The 20,400-nt window shown below is 42.1% G+C and overlaps 1 protein-coding gene across 1 annotated transcript; it reads left to right on the top strand.

Moving 5' to 3' along the window:
• The first annotated feature begins 8,369 nt into the window (after positions 1–8,369).
• Positions 8,370–19,870, top strand: LOC134447906 (tripartite motif-containing protein 16-like). Its single transcript, XM_063197625.1, has 6 exons — positions 8,370–8,972; positions 9,815–9,910; positions 10,313–10,546; positions 14,762–14,930; positions 18,883–18,939; positions 19,265–19,870. Exons 1-6 carry the CDS (start codon positions 8,385–8,387, stop codon positions 19,801–19,803), a joined length of 1,683 nt encoding a protein of 560 aa, XP_063053695.1. The 5' UTR covers positions 8,370–8,384; the 3' UTR covers positions 19,804–19,870.
• The last annotated feature ends 530 nt before the right edge of the window (positions 19,871–20,400 follow it).

Here is a 20,400-nt window from a genome sequence, read left to right as displayed (position 1 = left end):
CATATTCCCTCTTTTAGCTTGTCTTAAAGCAAGACAACGCTTAACATGAAAAATAAGACACTTTACCACCTTTATAAACCCCAGCCAACGATTTTAACTGTATTAAGCCCCAAAATAGTGGCATACCCCTTTAACATTGAGTGCGTTTACATGCAGTTCAGCATTCTGAATATGATCGGGATATTAAGTATCCCGAATTTGCGTTTGAACATATAAACACCTTTTCCCGACTTCAGCATCCCGAATAAGCCCTTATTCGGGACTTTGAGAAATCTGGATATGCTAAGTGAAGTATTCCGACAGAAGCCAGGATACTGAAGCATGTAAACACCTTATCCCGAATACAGGGGCTTCCCATAGAACGCTGTTGCTGGTATCCAGGCTACACGCATTTGAAGAGAATTCTAATACAGCCAAGAATGTAGGCTTGGATATAACGGTCTGTGCTCATATAAACATAATAATAACACAACAAATAATACGATCATAACCGGGATATATGCCTCATATTCAGGATACTGAACTGCATATAAACACACTCATTGTCTATCATCAGGTGGTTGGCCACTTAAAAGTCCTTGCAGATGACTTTTCAGTAGTTGAAACCCTTTTTGATGTGCAAATGTGTCTTTCCGTATTCGAATACACCCCACACGGATAATTAGAGCAAGATATTTTTGTTTTTAAATAAGGTTCTGTTTTTAATCAGATATTTTAAGAGTTTCAAGAGAAGAATTCTGGTAAAAAAAAAAAAAGACAACATTTTTTTTGTTGCTTGTGTGTTTGTTATTTGTGATTTTTTTATACTGCAATTACGGGTAGTGTTTGAATATGGTTCAATAAGTTAAAAAAGTTTAATTTGATTTGAATACAGTGCATTATTTGAACTTTAGGTGAAGGAGTGTGTTAAATAAAGTCTTCATTCAAACAGAAACAGGAAATCAGAGTGCTTCTGGGTCTTCACCTTTTTTTACTTAGTGCTCATCAGTGTACAGTAGCTAAGGACTCTTGGGTAGAGAAAGGCACTCAAGATCAATTTTTTTAAACGTTTTATTTGGCTACAATGCCCTTAATGGCGCTCTATGGCCCTTGATACGCCATGAAGAAGAAGGCCATAGGGTCGAAATGCATAGGCATTGTAGCCAAATAAGAAGTTAAGCAAATGAAAGTCTCCATTCAGTTTAACAGATGTCTGTCTCATGGTGTAGTGACGTTTTGGGAGCTGTGACCTGCACTGCACAGACATTTTGGGGGGCAGGTGCTTGAGCAGGGGGAAAGGGGACACATGAAATCTCCTTACGGTAGGGAAACGCAAATTTGGCCAAGCGAAGCGAATTTCGCCATTCATTCCTATGAGGCAGGCGAAGGCAAGCAAAGCGAGATTATTCAACCAAGTTTAATATTATGCAAATTTCGCCTGGTGGCGGCCAATCAAACTAGAACTTGACTGTTTCATTCCATTTGATTCGCCACGACGACCTGATGATGGTTGAGCTGTCTGAATGGATGGAACACTGAATTTCGCCTCTCTTTGCCTCGCTTGTTTCACCTGCTTATGTGTCCCTAGCGTTACATGGCTGTAGCAGAGACCATATATAAGATGTTAAATGTAAATGGACTGCATTTATATAGCACCTTTCCACTCCTTCCAGCACTCAAAGCGCTTTACATTGTATGCCTCACATTCACCCATTCACACTCACATTCACACACCGGTGGCCGTGGCTGCCACGCAGGGTACCACCCTGCCACCAGGAGCAACAGGGGGTTAAGTATCTTGCTCAAGGACACAACGATGGAGTCAGGCCGAGTGGGGCTTGAACCTGCAACCTCTGGGTTGCCAAGCGGCTCCTCTACCACCGCCCCAAGGAGGAGATGCATTCCTGGCAAAATTAATAGAACATTGAAGTCAGTGGCAGGGGCATTGCAGGGGAGTTATGGAAGCCCAGATATCCTTGATGCTTTGCTGTCAGCTGTTTTTGTTGGTTGATCTGGTGACCCATTTCCATACCACGTTTTGGTGCTTTGGTGGTATCATGGACATTCTAACTCACCAGAAATAACATCCCATTCATTTCCAATGGGGTTTTATATCTGGTGAGTTAGAATGTCCATACCGCCAAAGCACCAAAACACGATATGGTAATCTATGGGGAATATTGAAGAGGGAAGTGTGGGTCACCAGATGAAACAAACAAAAAGAGCTGGCAGCAAAGCATCAAGGATATCTAGGCAGCCTCCATAACTCCCATGCAATGCCCCCTGCCACTGACTTCAATGTTAAATGCATCATGGGAGTGATTAACAGATTCCTAACCAAGTTACTCTGCAGAAAATGATGATTTTATTATTCTAATTTTGTGAAATCCTCTTTTTTTTTTTTTAGCTGGATGGCCAATATATGTAAGAATAATAATTAAAAAAATGAATAGTTCAAAATGTAGGCGTGAGACTTAAAGGAACAGTCCACCGTGTTTCAATAATAAAGTATGTTCTTCTCTGACCTGAGATGAGTTCCTCTGGACCTGCCTAGTCTTCGGACGCGCCCCCAGTCAACAGCGCGCGCTGCGCAAACTCGTTAGCATTAGCTTGGCTCAGCTTTGTGGATGGACGCAAAAGGTGCCTTAAGTTAGAAGTGACCAAATCCTTCCATGTGTTCCCTATTAAATCTCCCCTGCATGACTAGTAAACCGATCACAAAGTTGTTGCACAAAATGAAACCTGGCGATTTCCTACTAGATAAAGAAATGGCACTGTAATGAAAGGCGTAGTAATACATTTGGAGCACTTCGACTTCGACGCATTAATATCTTCACTCCTAGTTCCCTTTCCCCCTCCCCCCTCCCCTCCCCAAAGCCTCCTCGTGAGCCACTCACTTCCGTCAATACAACCAACCTGGCCGTACACCCTAGCCAGCTGATAGCAATGAGCATCCAGGGACAGTGACATTTTAGTGTTGGTGGTGAACAAACAATCATGCCAAGAAAATGTTGTTTGCGAGGTTGCGGCAACAAGTGGAGAACGTGGAGCAACAATGGACATTGAGTATAGACGCTGAAGACTGGCTCACAAACGAGCCAGAGCCGTATTTATTTGAGCCAGTGTTTTCACCGGAGCAGTTGGTCCAAAGAGCCCGGGAGAGAGAAGCTGTCAGTCAGGAACAGGCGTTTGTAGCAGTGGTGGTTCACCCAGCTGTCGTGGAGTTTTTCTTTCGAAGGGAAAGTAAACTGGAAGAAACGACCGACACCGAGTGGACCTGATGGCCAGCTGTCCTCAGAGTAAGTGCTTTGAAACCATTCTTATAATCTGGGGTCTATAACTTCTATCGCCTGCCAAAAGGGCGAGTAAACATTCACTCAGATGGCGGGTGAAGTGGCTACCCTAATAAATTGGTCTTTACTATTCTACCAGCCAAACTGAAATTTGAATGGTTGACTGGCCCAATAATGTCCCTTCCGAAAAAGCACCAAGACTATTGTATAGGCCTACTCCGTGATTTCTGTGATGATATGGCACTATTAGAATTCATTCATATTGGAATTTGATTAGAAGCCTATTTTGTAAAGATAAAACATTACCAAAACTACCAAATATGAAAGATAATTCTGTGATATTCTTTGTTTTAGGGCTATAGTAAAATATCCTCAAATAAGGTTACTATAGGATTCTTGTTCTGCATGATAATCTCTGAAAACCCATAATAATGCTATCATATTCCTATGTGTTTTTTTAACTGATTATATAACACATCTCTGTTTTCTCAGTCAGAAGAGGTTGGTTTGCTACCGCATCGTGTTGGAGTTGGGCCTGCAGGGCGAAACCTTGGGCAGAGAACAGCGGAGACCATTACCATCATGTGTGGTCAGGTCTATCAGAGGGCTGTATCCGTCTTCTGATGATTATGTGGGCTTCCAAGAAGTACAAGAGGCTATGTAGGACATATAGGTTGATAATCAACCACCAGCGCCGCCGCCTAGCACACTTGCAGAAGTGGTGCAACTGTATATAACAGAGTTATCTGTCAATAGACATCTGTAAATAAAGTTATACTGTTATTCTTTACCCTATTGAGTGGATTCTGTTTTCATGCAACATGTATGCTCTTTACACTCTCACTCAGCACGGTTTCCAGAGCACGGTGATCCCAGGAGACATCCCTGTACACAAGGGGTCTTTCTCAAAACCTAGGACAGAGTCCTTCAAAGTGTATCAGTGTACCTAATTAGTCACGCCTAGTGATATGATACTTTTTGGTGAACTCTACATAATATCCAATCACTGGGTGTGACTAATTAGGCTGATACACTTAGAGGACACTGTCCTAGGTTTTGAGAAAGACCCAAGGTGTGCAAGAGTCACATGAGGGTCTACTACTTACATGCAAGGTCGGCATTTCCTTTATACCAGGAGGCACAAACGGAGCACTGCGAAATTAGCTTGACAAGCCGCTGATGTGCATTTGAACATTGGGCCTTCATAACCTACAAATTTGTGGAGTCTGTTTCTTACCATTTGGACCGACAAATTCTTGTCAGTGACCTGCAAAGCTAATTTTACAGGACTCCATGTCCCCTGGTGTAATGGCATGTCTCCAGGAAAACGTGAGGGCTGTAAGATTGGTTTAAATCTAATTGAAGTTTTACATTGATCAATAAATACAATTGTGGCAGTATGTAAAACAGATTGCCCACAATACGACAATAGACTAAAAGAATGTACATGCATTTTCTACACTCCGCAATACTTACAACTTTCAGAAATCGTGATGCACCAGAAAACAAACTACCATGTCAATGGCACAAGTGATATTTATTTACAAAAATAAAAAAACAAGTGCAATAATAATACAATTGGTTGCAAAACAATGTGTGATTCAAAGTAACACAACTGATGTGTCCCCCACACCACATCTAACCCTGTTTTTATGACTGCTGCAACAGAGTTATTATTTTTTTGGTGGACCACAAAACCTTGAGATCTGTGACTTCTCAGCCTCCTCTTTGCTAGGCTTCTGTACTATTGCAATATTGACAGGCAGTTGAGGTACGAGCATATGCGATGGTCTGTCGGAGGGGTCAAGTCGTCTTTGCAGACAGCTCTTGGTGGAAGCACTTGTATTCGATGCCAACGTCCTCCCAGCGGTGGAACCCAGCGATGTGGGGCAAGACGGACATCCATCACCTGAGCAGCTCCTGACAACATAAGAGTAGAGGCACATGCATGGCACGATAGGTCACAGGGCTTTCTGTATTTCTGTCCACATGTTCTGAAACAGTCTGGCCCAGATTGGTTTTGATGGAAAAGGTACTAAAATCACATATGTTCACTGAGGCCTTTGGCCACTAACCCCCAGCCCCCACCCTCTTTTTTGTACAATGGTCTACCATGAATAATCTGTAACACAATACACAGTGTGGTTTACCATGATGTGGAAGAGTAAAGAGTTTCTGTGTATAGCATCTGCTCATAATAATAAGTTAACTTATTTATTATTTGTTATATGCATGAATGGTACCGGTCTCAGAGGTCATGCTTGCGTCCAACAACAATGGCAGGTGGCACTTGTCCATCGCAGTAGCTCCAGTGAGGTGTGGATCCTGGTGTACAGGAATGAGAATAAAAAATATGCATTAATATCGTGGCTAGGAAGAGAACATATTGATTATGATCTGGACTTGTTTTTGTTTGTTTCAAAAATACAAAAGTCAGGATAATCACTGGCGACTGTACCGCTAAAGGCCATAATAGTGTGTAAATATGCCAAGTTGACCCGTCACATTAGTCTGTCCAGTTCAGATGCAGCTAAAATAGGCCACTCACCTCATAGTGAAGGCTTCTTGAACTATGGGTGGCCATGGTGGTGGATGAAGACGCCCTCTCCTACACACAAGAAAGATCAAGTAAATACAGGCCACAATTCAATGACTATGCCCTCTATCAACCTTGAATATACTTCAGCGTACCAGTGGCTTGGTCAATGTGGCAGCCAGTTTTACAGATTTCTGTTTCTGGGGGGTTGAATGAAGAGGACCCTCCGTATAGGCGTCCTCTGCTTCGAGCAGGTCCTGGTGTTCCTCATCAAACTGACCTGTTCAGAAATTGATGGTTCAGATAGGTTAGCGGATTATATTACTTATTTACATAAACATGCAGAATTAACTCTTTACGCCCCACCTGCTCCCTGTACTCAATCAATTCACATTCAGGATGGCCCTACCGATGCACCACCCCCTACCAGGAGTCCAAACATTATCTAATAGTTCTAGCTAGAATGAACAGCATACAATTCTGTTCAATGGCATGGCTCCCACTACAGTAGATCTGTGGTTTTCACATAAACAAAGTAAATCATAATAAACCATAAAATAAACTGAACAATCTAGTGGGCACTGCCTCACAAACCTAGACTACTGTAGGCCTATAGAAGAATTATGTCCGCGCTGCCTGCTGTTTGGTCATTATATGAAAAGGATAGCTGGAGTGGTGAACAATACTCTGTGATTCACTCCACTGTATCCGTATTCGATGTAATACCCTATCTGTATTCGCCTGCGTGAAGCTAACTACAGCTCTAATACTAGCTAGAAACAGCAAATAGAACCCTTCTTCCAGTGACGACTCCGTGGACAAAACATAAACAGACAAGCACTGGGCTTATAACGCGAGGAGCTTGCCTTCAGACTCCACCACAAAAACAAACTGTTAGACAAGCACTAACAAAACCCACCACAACTAAGTTACATTGTGATAGCTTTAGCTCACTTTTCATGTCATTCAATCAGTTACGTCTATATTTGCAAGTCTCTTTACGGCACCGATTTTGTAATAGCCCATTTTGTGCTAACCGGCGAATTGTATCAACATTCAGGTTGTGTTCGGCTAATGTAGCCATGGTGGTGGAGTGTTTTTGGTGGTTGCCACTGCCAGACCAAGCAATACAATGTTAAAAAACAAAACACTTACAATATTCTGTGTTTCACTCGACTGTATCCGTATTCGCTGCTCCGATTGTGTTGCCGCATCCTTCAGTCGTTGTCCAGAAATGTTGTAGTCGTCGTCGGCAAATTGTTCAGAGCAAACCGCTAGCTCTTCCAGACCTCCGGCGGTGTTGCTGGGTCCATGTTCAAAGCTGTAAACCAAACCTTCCGCCGTTTGTGGTCTTGGGGATCCTGTGGAACATTATTGGAGTGTACGTTCTCCACTTGTTGCCGCAACCTCGCAAACAACATTTTCTTGGCATGATTGTTTGTTCACCACCGACACTAAAATGTCACTGTCCCTGGATGCTCATTGCTATCAGCTGGCTAGGGTGTACGGCCAGGTTGGTTGTATTGACGGAAGTGAGTGGCTCACGAGGAGGCTTTGGGGAGGGGAGGGGGAGGGGGAAAGGGGGGAACTGGGAGTGAAGATATTAATGCGTCGAAGTCGAAGTGCTCCAAATGTATTACTACGCCTTTCATTACAGTGCCATTTCTTTATCTAGTAGGAAATCGCCAGGTTTCATTTTGTGCAACAACTTTGTGATCGGTTTACTAGTCATGCAGGGGAGATTTAATAAGGAACACATGGAAGGATTTGGTCACTTCTAACTTAAGGCACCTTTTGCGTCCATCCACAAAGCTGAGCCAAGCTAATGCTAACGAGTTTGCGCAGCGCGCGCTGTTGACTGGGGGCGCGTCTGAAGACTAGGCAGGTCCAGAGGAACTCATCTCAGGTCAGAGAAGAACATACTTTATTATTGAAACACGGTGGACTGTTCCTTTAAGTCTCACGCCTACATTTTGAACTATTCATTTTTTTAATTATTATGGAAGTCAACTTTTCCCATGATATTCTAATAATTTGGCCTGGAGCTGTAGGCCTATAGGCTACTATACACTGTACATGTGTATTATTGAACACATACAGTGAAAAAAAATCTAACTTTTAAAAGGGCACTTGTTGTCCAATAAGGTAAAGGGGCAGGTGAGTCCTAATGTTGGCCTACTGAGGTTGACTAGGAACAGTTCCTGAATGCTCCACCCAAACCGTGATACTCTGTGAAGGGGGTGCACAGAAAGTAATTTATTTTATAATTAAGTCTATCACATCAGTTATCTGGTTTGGGGTAAATTTGACCTTTTTATGATGGACAGGTTTATAGAGAGTGGAATAGCATGCATCTGTTTTCTTCGTAGGACATTTTTGATTCTACATGGAATGGTCTTCTTCCCGCTCAAACTTTGTACCACCAGGGGGCAGCAGTAGTTCTACAGCGAGCTACTCTGTGTTGAGCACACGCGTGTCCTGCCTTCGAGAAGAGAACTCTTCACCACCAGAAATGTTAAATCAGTGAATCTTGCCACCATACAAACGTTGGATGCCTTCGGGAACAGTTGAGGAAAATGACAGAAGACATGTTAAGTAGCTCTACACACGATATTTTCACGTGTTCTATTTGTTTGGATCCACTGAAGGATCCAGTGAGTCTTCACTGTGGGCACAACTACTGTTCGGGATGCATCAACGGCTGTTGGGATCATGAAGATCAGAAGGGAGTCTACAGCTGTCCCCAGTGCAGACAGACTTTCACCACGAGACCAGTGCTGAACAAAAATAATGTTATTGCCGAACTCGTTGAAGAAATGAGGAGGACTAGACCTATGACTCAGTGTGGGGATCCTGCTAACCATGGAGATGTGCAGTGTGATATCTGCTCCGAGAGAAAATTCAAGGCTGTGAAGTCCTGTCTGGATTGTGTGCTGTCATATTGTGAAACTCACTTTAATACGCACAACGAGCTTCACCCGCGCAGAAGCCACACAGTAATCGACGCCACTGGTCAGCTACACGAGTTGATTTGCCCTCGTCATAACAGGGCTCTTGAAGTCTTTTGTTGTACTGATCAGTCCTGCATCTGTTATCTGTGCACGATGGACCAACACAAAGGCCATGACACCATCTCGGCTACAGCAGCGTGGAGTGATAAAAAGGTAAGACCCTGGCCAACACAGTGCACATCTTTTTGTTTTTAATTATTCTCAGAACTATGATGTACAGCGAATTTGAGTTTGTTTGCAACTTCTTGCAACAACTTGAGACTTTGTGACTCACTATGCAAGGCCTTGGGTGAAACATGGCCTGCTCTTCAGGTTTCAAACAACATTTATTGTACAAAGGTTCCCTCCAACAACAAGCGTGGGCTTAAGTTTTCTTCCATAGTTTGTGTGTGGATAGTATTGAAATGACCAGCATGCGCTATTATTATCATCCTATAGGCCAGGGATGTCAAACTCAGGCCCGGGGGCCAAATCTGGCCCGCAGAGGCATTTCATTTGGCCCGCAAGATCATTTCAAATGTGTATTACAGTTGGCCCACATACATCATTAATAAAAAAGACCTGAACATAAAATGTAATGTGTCACAAGAATATGAGTGGGCATAGGCCAGTAACACAGCTCACACTCATGCAACAGAGTATCTGCAGGCACATTTGAACTACGGTGGGAATCTGTTTGTGAAATTTAAATATGATATTAAGTGTGTTTGCACAATTTTAGGCCGTTGTAAATATTGAGTTTGGCCCGCGACTTTATTCCAGATTTGTATTTTGGCCCTCTGTGAGATTGAGTTTGACACCCCTGCTATAGGCTATCTGCATGTCTGGCTTGATTGTATGATCAGATCATGCTGAACAAAAAAACGTGTATTTTGATTGTGTATGTAAATGTCGCATGTTAATGAGGTCTATACTTTCACAAGAAGACGATATTTGAACAGAGTTGTGAACAGAGACGTTCTAACAGAGTACGACTTGTGAACCTATCTCATCAGGAAGGATTGGGTGAGATCCAGTCGAGATGCCAGCAGAAAATCCAGAAGAGAAAGAATGAGGTTCAGGAGCTAAGGAGAGCATTTGACACTCTGACGGTGAGTTGAGAGACTGTGTGTGTGTGTGTGTGTGTGTGTGTGTGTGTGTGTGTGTGTGTGTGTGTGTGTGTGTGTGTTCTGTGTTAATAGCGTATTTAATTGATTAATCATGATTGATACCATTTTGTTCAATTAATCAAAAATATTAACGTAAGTAAATCACAGACTCCAGACACTCAAGACTCCTCTATCAAATCCCATTGCTTTGATCCTTACTTTGCAGCGTAATTTTACAATGTAGCATTATGCAGAAAACAGATTTGGGCACAGTTTTCTTTCACATACTATACGCATTAATTTAAAATAAACAGAATAGACCACAAACACCACTTGAATATTATTTAATTATTATTGACGTCTCTCTGTGTTATATGGCTTCCGTCTTTGTATGTCTCCTGGTAGACTTCAGCACAGTCTGCAGTGGAACACAGTGACCAGATGTTTGATGACATAATTCGCTCGGTTGAGAGAAGGCGCTCTGTGGTGACAGAGCTGATCAGAGCTCAGGAGAAGGCGGAGCTGAGTCGAGCTGAACGACTCCTGCAAAGAGTGGAGCGGGAGACCACTGAGCTGAAGACGAGAGTTGCTGAGATGGAGCAGCTTTCACACACACAGGACCCCATACATTTCCTCAAGGTAACCATGTTAAATAATGCAAATGTGAAATATTATTATTGCATTACATTGCATTTTGCAGACGCTTTATAAAAGGACTGCATTTATATAGCGCCTTTCCACTCCTTCGAGCACTCAAAGCGCTTTACATTGTATGCCTCACATTCACCCATTCACACATCGGTGGCCGTGGCTGCCATGCAGGGTACCACCCTGCCTGCTCCTCTGCCACCGCCCAAAGCAAAGCGACTTTCAAAAGAGGACATATCCATAATCATAACACACAGGAAATATACAGAACAACAAATGCAGATGCAAAGAAGGGTTAGTTAGGGTTTTTTTTTTTAAAGAGTACACACACACACACACACACACATACATACCCATCATGTCAAGAGTCTGGTCTGGGCCTAGGCCAGCTCAACCATTAGTCTAGTAGATGCTCACGAAAGAGGAGAGTCTTTACTTGCTTCTTGAAGGCTGCAAGAGATATGCTTAGTCTTGCTGCCTCTGGGAGACCGTTCCACCACTTGGGTACAACAACGGAGAACAGTCTTGGCTGGGAGTACCCTAGAGCGACTGGATGGCAGAGCCAGACAGCTTGTACTATTATGATATACACGTACATCCCAATAGCAATGTTTCTTTCCTTGTGTCATTCAATGACTTTCAAAATATTTCAATGGCAAAAAGAAAAAGATGCCGATCGCTCTAAAGTCTCTTCCCCAGGTAGAAGGGGTGCATCTGGTCACTCTCCCTAAGGCCCCATAGAATTACAGACTTTATATAAAGCACTCTCCTCTGAGTCAAGACTGTAGTTGGATTAAAAATCCTTTATTTCACATTGGGGTATGCATTGGGGACATAAAAAAGCTGACCAGTTTCACCCGTCTGGCCTTCGTCAGGGAACCACAAACTCATTTTTCTTCCTAGAACATAGAACTGCATTCAGTGTGTGTGTGGGTGCGCGCGGGCGCAGTGTGTTGTGTGCAAAGTAACGGTTTCTCACACTGCTGCACTGCACAATCCAGTGGTCAATACAGGCATTATATTATTATTAAAGCTATGCTCCATGTTCTACCATGAAGACTCGAGAGGCAAAATGAGTGTTGTTGACATTTATTTAACGATGGATTTTTGACGTGGTAGAATAGTTATGTATGTAAATCTCTTTGGCGCAGGATCCGGTAGGGCTGGACAATATGACGATATATATCGTTATCGTGATATAAAAGTGTATATCGTGACCTTTCTCCTATATCGTTTATATCGTGATAGTAATTTGATCAATTTTATACAATTGAATATCACTTAAACTTAACTACATTTCATGTTGTCACATTACACACTATAAGTTAATGTAACTGTAAAAATAAGGATAAAAAGATCCATTTTAAAGAAAGGCTGTTTTGCGACTTGAAAAAATAAAGAGCAAATAAAGAGAATAACTGAAAACGTATGTAATTGTGCTATATCGTGATATACATCGTCATCGTGATATAAAGTAATCCATATCGTGATATTGTTTTTTTTCCATATCGTCTTCTTGTTGAATCCTGTAGCAGCAGTGCATATCCTCCCCAGTATTGCCAGATGTATCTGACCAAATCCCGCCCCAAAATGCTCTCAAAAACCGCCAAAATGTGCTAAATTCCGCCCAAATTCAACAAATTACATTGACTTCTATGGGCCCAAAATGGCTGAAAAAACTGCCAAATGGCCCATTTTTCCCGTTTTTACCCGCAGACGCTTGTCCCAAGTAGCCCAATTGGGCGGGCACCCCCCCCCAATCTGGCAACACTGATCCTCCCACCAGAGATGGAGGGGTGCGTAGCCTGCCCCCCTTACAGACGGGCACCCTTTGGTGACGGTGGCGGGAGGGGTGGAGGTGGTGTCTAAGGGCTTCCGCACATAGGCTCGCTCCGACAAAGTGCTGAGCACTGCTCCGCAAAAGTTCGATTCCATTGTTTTCAATAGAACCCCGCACACTGGCGCCGATGTCCGCGGACATTCGCCGATGTCGGATAGCAATCAGAGACGAGTTCTATTTTGTCGGCGCCGTCAATTGACTCTCAATGCCATGTTCGTGTGAAATTGGGTTTGGGGGTCTGAATTACGTCGTAAGCGAAAGTGCGCCGCAGTGCTGTCGGAGCCAGTGTGAGGCTGGCCTAAGTCGGCTTAGGTTAGAGAGCAGAGAACAGTATGGATGCGTTCCAATATGTAACTTAACCTTGCGTCCTCTGCTTGAACTTGTGGCCTCGTACCAGAAAGTAATACGTCGTGATAACATCACTGACGACAGCATTATATTTCAATATCTCGCAAAAGCTCAATTGTAAAGTCATTTTCTCATTTGCAAACTGGATGGTGAATGAAGAAAAATTGTTTTTGCTAGACTGACAGCGGGTAAACTTAATTGTTTTCTCCCTGGAGGAGGGGCATCAGCAAAGCGTGAGGTCACAACAAGCACAAGACGCAAGGTCACATATTGGAATGTACCCTATGAGACAGGATGTTTGTAAAGAAACGTGACAACGATGTATTGACTGGGAGAGCAAGGATGCGGTAGTGATGTGCTGTGCTGTGATTGGGTGATAGTCATGGGATGCTGCTGATGTGAGAGATGCTTGTTGATGAGGGAGAGAGTCTGATTGGTTAGTAGAAGTTTTCAAATCTTCCTGGCTGAATTTGCGCAGTGCCCATTTCTCCCAACTCGATACTACCTTTCTCTTTGGTACCCATGGCACTATAATCCAGCCTCCTTCACAACAACACAATTGAATCTACAGCGCATATTATGAATGCGTGTACAGCTTTCAAAGGTCTATACACCGCCTGTCACAATTGCGACGGAAGTGCGCAAACTTCACAAACCAACAATAAACATATACGCACAGAAAAATCGAATCCAACTGATTTCCCAATTTGACAAACATTGCTGCTGTGAATACTGTCCTTTAAAGTGCACTGTGTAAGATTGTGGCCAGAATAGATATTGCAACTATGCTTCTCATTGAAAGTGTGCTGCCTATTGCCAAGTTTGCTCTTTTCATGAATATTTACTAAGTAATAAACTAGTATTTACTAGTATGACCAAAGTACAATAAGTTTTGTTGCTAAAAATGTCTATTTCTGGAAATTAAAAATGGCGGACCATGGAGAAGATCCCCCTTTTCATGTATGAAAAGTGCAATTTTCCCAGTCATATTGAATACTTAGAATTTGATGGTCAGTATTTGTTAAAAATGTAACATTTGCGAATAGGTAGCATGGATTCTGGAAATGAACTGATAAAAATATTACGCCGTGCCCCTTAAAAAACTGTAATAATACCGAGGATATTATTGTTGTTGATGACACTTCAAGAACCATCACAGTATTGGAAATAGGATGCTGCTTTGACGCATATATGGACTTCTGCTTTGCTGAGAAATGTGTGAAATATCAACCCATAGTTCATGCATTGATAGAAACTGTCTAGAAAACATCCATGGTGGCACTCATTCCTCTATGGCAGTGTTTCCCAACCTTTTTTGTCTCGCGTACCCCCTACACCTCTTTGTTGTGCCATGAGTACCCACTAATTCATGATTTATATCGCTTTCTCTGGTCTGATGTAACTGCTCCATACATTTGTTATAATAATATTTTCTAAGTACCCCCTGCAGTGTGCTCGCAAACCCTTAGTGGTACACGTACCCCTGGTTGGGAAACACTGCTCTATGGTAACCTAGGCCATGTTCATAGGCTGTATGTGAGAGGACTGCAAATTGCGACCTTAAGGATGAGGAAAGCAAATCAACTAGCTAAGTATTGCTCACTGTCTGCAGTTATAGCCAGTTTGCATGTATGGAGAAGGAGATGCCACTTGTAAGCTTACCTTGAGTAGGCTGTAGACCACTTATACATTTGGTATTTGTATAGAAGACACATCATTGCTTCTTTAACATTGTTTGAGGCGCTGTATTGTTTTTTTTCTTCAATAATTATTGTCAAATAAATTAGTAGTTCAGATACACCGCGCTCTTCCGTGTGGTGCGTCTCCAGTTGAATAACTTAGAAGGTGAAAAAGTGGGTCGCAGTCTGACAAAGGCAACAGCCGAAACGTTTGTCTACACTTCTGCTGCTATGTAAAAAATAAAAAAAATAAAAAGAAGAAAAGAAGAACCAGAGTGCGATCCACTTTTTCATCCTCTCAAACAGACTAATCAAATGTGTGAATGATTTTCTCTGTAGAATGTAGGGTCCCTCTCTGCTATTCCTGGCATTAGAGTTCCAACCCTGACCGCCAACTCCAACCTCTCCTTGGAGCCGGTGAAAACATCTGTCACTGCACTGAAGAGGCAGCTGGAGGAGAAATTGGAGTCGATCTTCAGGAAGGAAGTGGTCGCAGTATCTGCAGCAGGTTGGAGTTGTCACTCTGAATCAGTCTGATGTCTTTTAAAGGTGCACTGTGTAGGATGGTGGCCAGAGTAGGTATTGCCTTGCCACTATGCTGCTCATTGCAACTGTGCTGTCTATTGCCTAATTTACTATTCAGAAAATATTGATGCAAATATTGAACTAATTTTTACCAGTATGACAAAAGGTACAGTCATTTTTTCAGCTTAAAATATCTATTTCTGGAAATGGTCCTCCTTTGAAAGTCGCTTTGGTTATAAAGCGTCTGCCAAATCATGTAATGTAATGTAATGTAATAATGTAATGTAATTGACTGAGGAAGAGAAAGGAACGTCAGTTTTGGCACTTCTCCTAATTAAAGCAAAAACTAACTTTCCACATCTCAAGATGCTCTGGTGATACATGAACTTAGTCCTCTCCTATGACGCGCCAGATTGTGAAGTGCAGAAGCGCAGAGGATACCTTATATTACTCATAGTGTTAATTTGTCATTTAGTTAGTAGTCATTACGGTAGGGCCGCACAATTAATCGAAAAATAATCAAAATCGTGATAAAATAGTGAAATGGAACTCGTGATTTTAATCGTGATTTAATCGTGGCAATAGTGACCTACTTTTGAGAGCGTCCTTGAAGCCAGAACATACTGACAGGCTGGTGTTTCTGGCCAGAAATCTGTCCACTTAAGTTTCATGCTATTGCCTTTACATAATTATTACAATTCATTTTATTTTGCTCATCCCGTATGTAATTCATTCTTGGTTATATTTCATCTTGTTATAATTTTCAAAAAAATCTGCAAAAATCAATAATCGTGATTAATAATCGTGATTATGATTTTGACCGAAATAATCGTGATAATGATTTTTTTCCATAATCGTGCAGCCCTACATTACGGTGACCTTTAATGGTGATTATTGGTACGCATTTAGGCTGGGGACATGCTTGCTACATGATAGGAGTGTGCGTGCACTTCTCTTTGCCATGCGTATTTTATCAGATCTTGTGCACGGTGCAACACCTGACACGCTGGTGGTTTGCAGACACGTTCATACTAGTGATGAAAATGATCGATTAATTCATTCATCTTTAGTTAATTGCCTTATCGATCGACTGACGATTGATGAGCAGTGTTTTCCCCCCCGAAATCTCATATAGTCTATGTACAAACCCCAACTCCGGTGAAGTTGGGACGTTTGGTAAACTGAGAATAAAATCAAAATGCTATCATTTTCAAAACATTCAATACATTCCTTAGATGGAGAATAGTGAAAAGACAACATATCAAAGTTGGGACGGGGATCAGTGAAATGTTATAAACATCCAAATAAGATAAAACAACAAGGAAGAGCATTTCAAAATGAATTGTACTGATGAACAATTTGAATGTCCAGGTAGACAATCACAGAGAGGCTGAGTCACTCAGAATTAAAGATGCAGAGGGAACAATTACCATAGTTATTACATAAAGTTTTGAATTCCCTTGATTTACCGTGATTGAGTGTATATAAGACATATTTTTGTCATTAAAATCATTGTATAGGTTCATGACATCATGAAATATATATTGGCTGTAGTCTCACTCTAGCACTCCGAGAATTACAGCTAGTGAAAACTTGACCATATTAAGGATGCTTCATGTGTGCAAATTAGAGGTGCTCCGATTGCTCGGCTGCCGATCATGACCGGCCGATAATGGCCAAAAATGGCCTGATCGGTGATCGGAAAAACATGCCGATCAAAAAACCGATCGAGAGATATTAAATTCCTCACGCAACCATTTTGCCTTTACACCTGGCGCTGCATGTAGGCGCTGGCTCTGCACAACTGCAACTGCACCAAAAGAAGGCATCTTTGCTTGTCCACTATTCCACCATTCATAACCATATCTGCATCAACAATGATCTGATTTTCCGATCCATGCGCCGTTTACCTGACAAGGTAATTTGCGATTGAGTACTCGCCAGTGAGCCACGTTATAACCTGTGTAGTTGCCTTGGTCAGCACGCGACAACTTCACGTTGTCAGCACAAACATGTCAATTATTGTTTTCAAAGTTGTAATTGCCAGTCAGTCGTAGTTTGATAGTCGCTGAAACACCAAACGGCGACAGATGTGTGGTTACAACTTGAGAGAGAGATTCAGAACGGTAGTGGAGCACTGCAACTGTGGACGGTGACAGAGAGGGGAGGGGCTCTCCTCACGAGGCTGCTCATTTAAAGCGACAGGTTGTTTTTTTCTCGTATGTGGAAGACTATTTGATGTAATGTTTCAGTTTCAATTCAATCTTAAATAGTTTAGTTATTCTATGCAATAACTTATACATTGATTAATACTGTAGACTGTATTACCAACACTAGTCTGAAAGATAATAATAATAATAATAATAATAATAATAATAATAATAATAATAATAATAATAATAATAGCCTAATAATAGACATGTGCAAATTAAGATTGATTGGTTTATGGGCAGAAATGGTATTCAATAAGGATAATTAATAGGCTATTAAAAAAATAGGAAATCATTTTTGTGATCGGCAATGATCGGTAATCGGCAGATAAAGATTTTTGGTGATCGGTATCGGTGATCGGACCCAAAAAATGGTGATCGGAGCACCTCTAGTGCAAATGATAGAGGGGTTTAACATTCCCCTATCCACCCGAGCTCACTTGAAATAGACCCAGAAGACATGGGAAACTGTCCTTTGCTTACAGAAGTCAGCAGCAGTTGCAGAAGTCAATTATTTTTGAAAATAATAGAGTCTTGCACATCCTGTGCTACAGTGAAAATTGACCATGTAACTTGTGTTAGTGCTAACTTCAAAAGTCAGCCTCCATGATAGCATGGGGGTGCAGTAGTACATTGGTTAAGCTGTTCTAACTCACCTGTAGAATTGAATACAGTACTGAATGAAATAAATGGGTTTTAAACAGCATGAAAAGCCACTCGTGCAATATATTTTGAAGGGAGATCTTCGATTACTGCCACATAGTAAGGACAAATTGTATTCTCTACTATGTTTTAACAGTTTAACTCCAACATAAGGACCAGCAGGACATAAAATGGCAGGCTTTTGGTCAAGACCTGTCACACTGTAAGCACTACAGAAAGGAAAACATTGCAAAACATGGCTGATATGTTTTCTTTGTACCGTTCTCCAACTACTGTCAGAACCAGACTTCTGAAAATGGCAGTATTTTGTTATTATTCACAATTAACCTTGCAACCCAACTTCTATGGAGTTTGGGTTTGTACATGGTTCATCTCAAACCTGCAAGACCCTTGGGTAGTCATTTTTAACAATGCTGGGTGAGAGTATCACTTTGGATTCAAAGGTTTTTTTTTTTTTTTTTTTTTTTAAAGGCTCTGCGGGCCATATGAAATGTCACAGTGGGCCGCATGTGGCCCCCGGGGCCTGGGTTTGCCCACGTCTGGCCTACATGATGCTTGGTGTATGGTGTATACTATCACTCTGGTGGCTGTTTTACAAGTGTGTGCACTCGGTCGCACATGGTGGTTAGGTTTGTGCAATACATTATATTAATATCGTGATATCAATATTGTTGTCAAACAATATCAAATTTCATAATATTTGAAACAATATTTTTTGTCATTAGTCTATACTGTCAAAAGGAAGGTTATGCTAAGCGCAATGCATTCCCCTCCATTTGGGACATTGCGAGCACAAAGCAGACTAGCAACCCAACACTCATGCAGAACACCACTGTATGTTTCTCTATGGCCCTCAACTCACACTGCTGAAGGGCGGGGAGATTGTGAATTGTTTAGCACAAATATTTCTCTTTAAAAATGTCTTTATCAATATTGACTGAAATAATTGTGATATTGATTTTCTTCATAATCGAGCAGTCCTATCGGTAGTGTGCGTAATTGAAGTCACTAGCAAGCGTGTCCTCTGCCTTATTGTGGCTAATGTTTTCCTTTCTTTCTCAGTGTCTGCATTGTCGATTGTTAGTACTCAACCAGTTACCAGAGAGGACTTCTTACTGTGTAAGACATTTTCCACACACACAGATGCATTGTAAACATGTATGTATACACTCTCGTTGCCTCACTGACTCTAAAACTAAAATCCTGACCTTAACCTGCATCAGGGTCCTAATACTACAAAGCTGGTTCAGGACTACACCAGGTGAAGTTTAGAGGTAAATCATCTAATAGAAGAGCCTGGAGTCCTCGTTGCCTTATGAAAGGCTCCTCTATTACATGATTTACCTCTTAACTTATCCTGGTTTACTCCTGAACCAGCTTTGTAGTATAGGCACCAGATAGCATGCGTATATAGTATATATACTGTATTCTTCTCTTGTATTAGATCACTTCAACTTCACACTGGACCCAAACACTGCAAACAAATACCTCCACCTGTCTGAGGACAACAGGAGGGTGGAGAGGAGAGATAAGGACCCCCAGGCCCAGACATATCCAGATCATCCAGAGAGATTCGAGAAGGAACAGATCCTGTGTGGAGAGGCTGTGTCTGGACGCTGCTACTGGGAAGTGGAGTGGAGTGGTGGGTCGCGCGGCAATGTAGCCGTGGCATACAAAACCATCCGCAGGAAAGGACAGCTGAACGACTGCTGGTTTGGATTCAATACTCAGTCGTGGAGACTCACCGTCGGCCCCAGAGAGACGTATTTCTACCACAATGAGAAGTGCACCGACCTCCCTCCAGCGGCCAGCTCCAGAGTAGGAGTGTATGTGGATCACGGGGCAGGCACTCTGGCCTTCTACAGCATCTCTGACACCGCGATGACACTCTTGCACAAAGTCCAGACCACATTCTCTAAAACACTCTACCCCGGGTTTACCTTGGGAGACGGGTCATTTGTGAAGCTCTTGGATCGTCAGTGAAGCACATCATGTGTGTTAAAGTGACACTGTGCCATTTTAAGAAATTAGCTCATATTAAACCTCTCCTTGAGTTAAATGATTGGGTTTTGCCTTTCTCCTGTACTTTCAACCGTTCTCCGAGTATGGCAGTGCAAATTGTACCTCCAAGCTAGCAGTTAACATTGAGTCCTATGAGACCAGCTGGCGGCTAACTGGTCTTATAGGACTCAATGTTAACTGCTAGCTTGGAGGTACAATTTGCACTGCCATACTCTCGGAGAACGGTTGAAAGTACAGGAGAAAGGCAAAACCCAATCATTTAACTCAAGGAGAGGTGTCAGACACTTTTTTCCCCAAAAATGGGACGGTCACTTGAAATGCACGTGACGTCGCGTCTCACCACATACCAGGCTTGTACGAAAGAATTTCGATTCAAAGTAATGCCATAATACGAACACTAGGTGGTGGTGTTCTATGTACTTTCAATGGGTGGTGTAGATTAAATTCAAAGAAATTCAAGGTAATGGCACCACCTAGTGTTCGTATTATGGTATTATTTTTAATTGAAATTCCTTCCATTCGGAATTTCGTACAAGCCTGCCACATACATATTAACGC

This window comes from Engraulis encrasicolus, chromosome 1, assembly GCF_034702125.1.
Source record: "Engraulis encrasicolus isolate BLACKSEA-1 chromosome 1, IST_EnEncr_1.0, whole genome shotgun sequence".
NCBI lineage: Eukaryota > Metazoa > Chordata > Actinopteri > Clupeiformes > Engraulidae > Engraulis > Engraulis encrasicolus.
This window is presented reverse-complemented; position numbering and strand designations above follow the sequence as displayed.

Coding starts and splice junctions, on each gene's coding strand:
- LOC134447906 (XM_063197625.1), top strand. CDS start 8,385: ATGACAGAAGACATGTTAAGTAGCTCTACACACGATATTTTCACGTGT. Junction 9,911..10,312: donor GAGCATTTGACACTCTGACG/GTGAGTTGAGAG, acceptor GTCTCCTGGTAG/ACTTCAGCACAGTCTGCAGT. Junction 18,940..19,264: donor CAGAGAGGACTTCTTACTGT/GTAAGACATTTT, acceptor CTCTTGTATTAG/ATCACTTCAACTTCACACTG.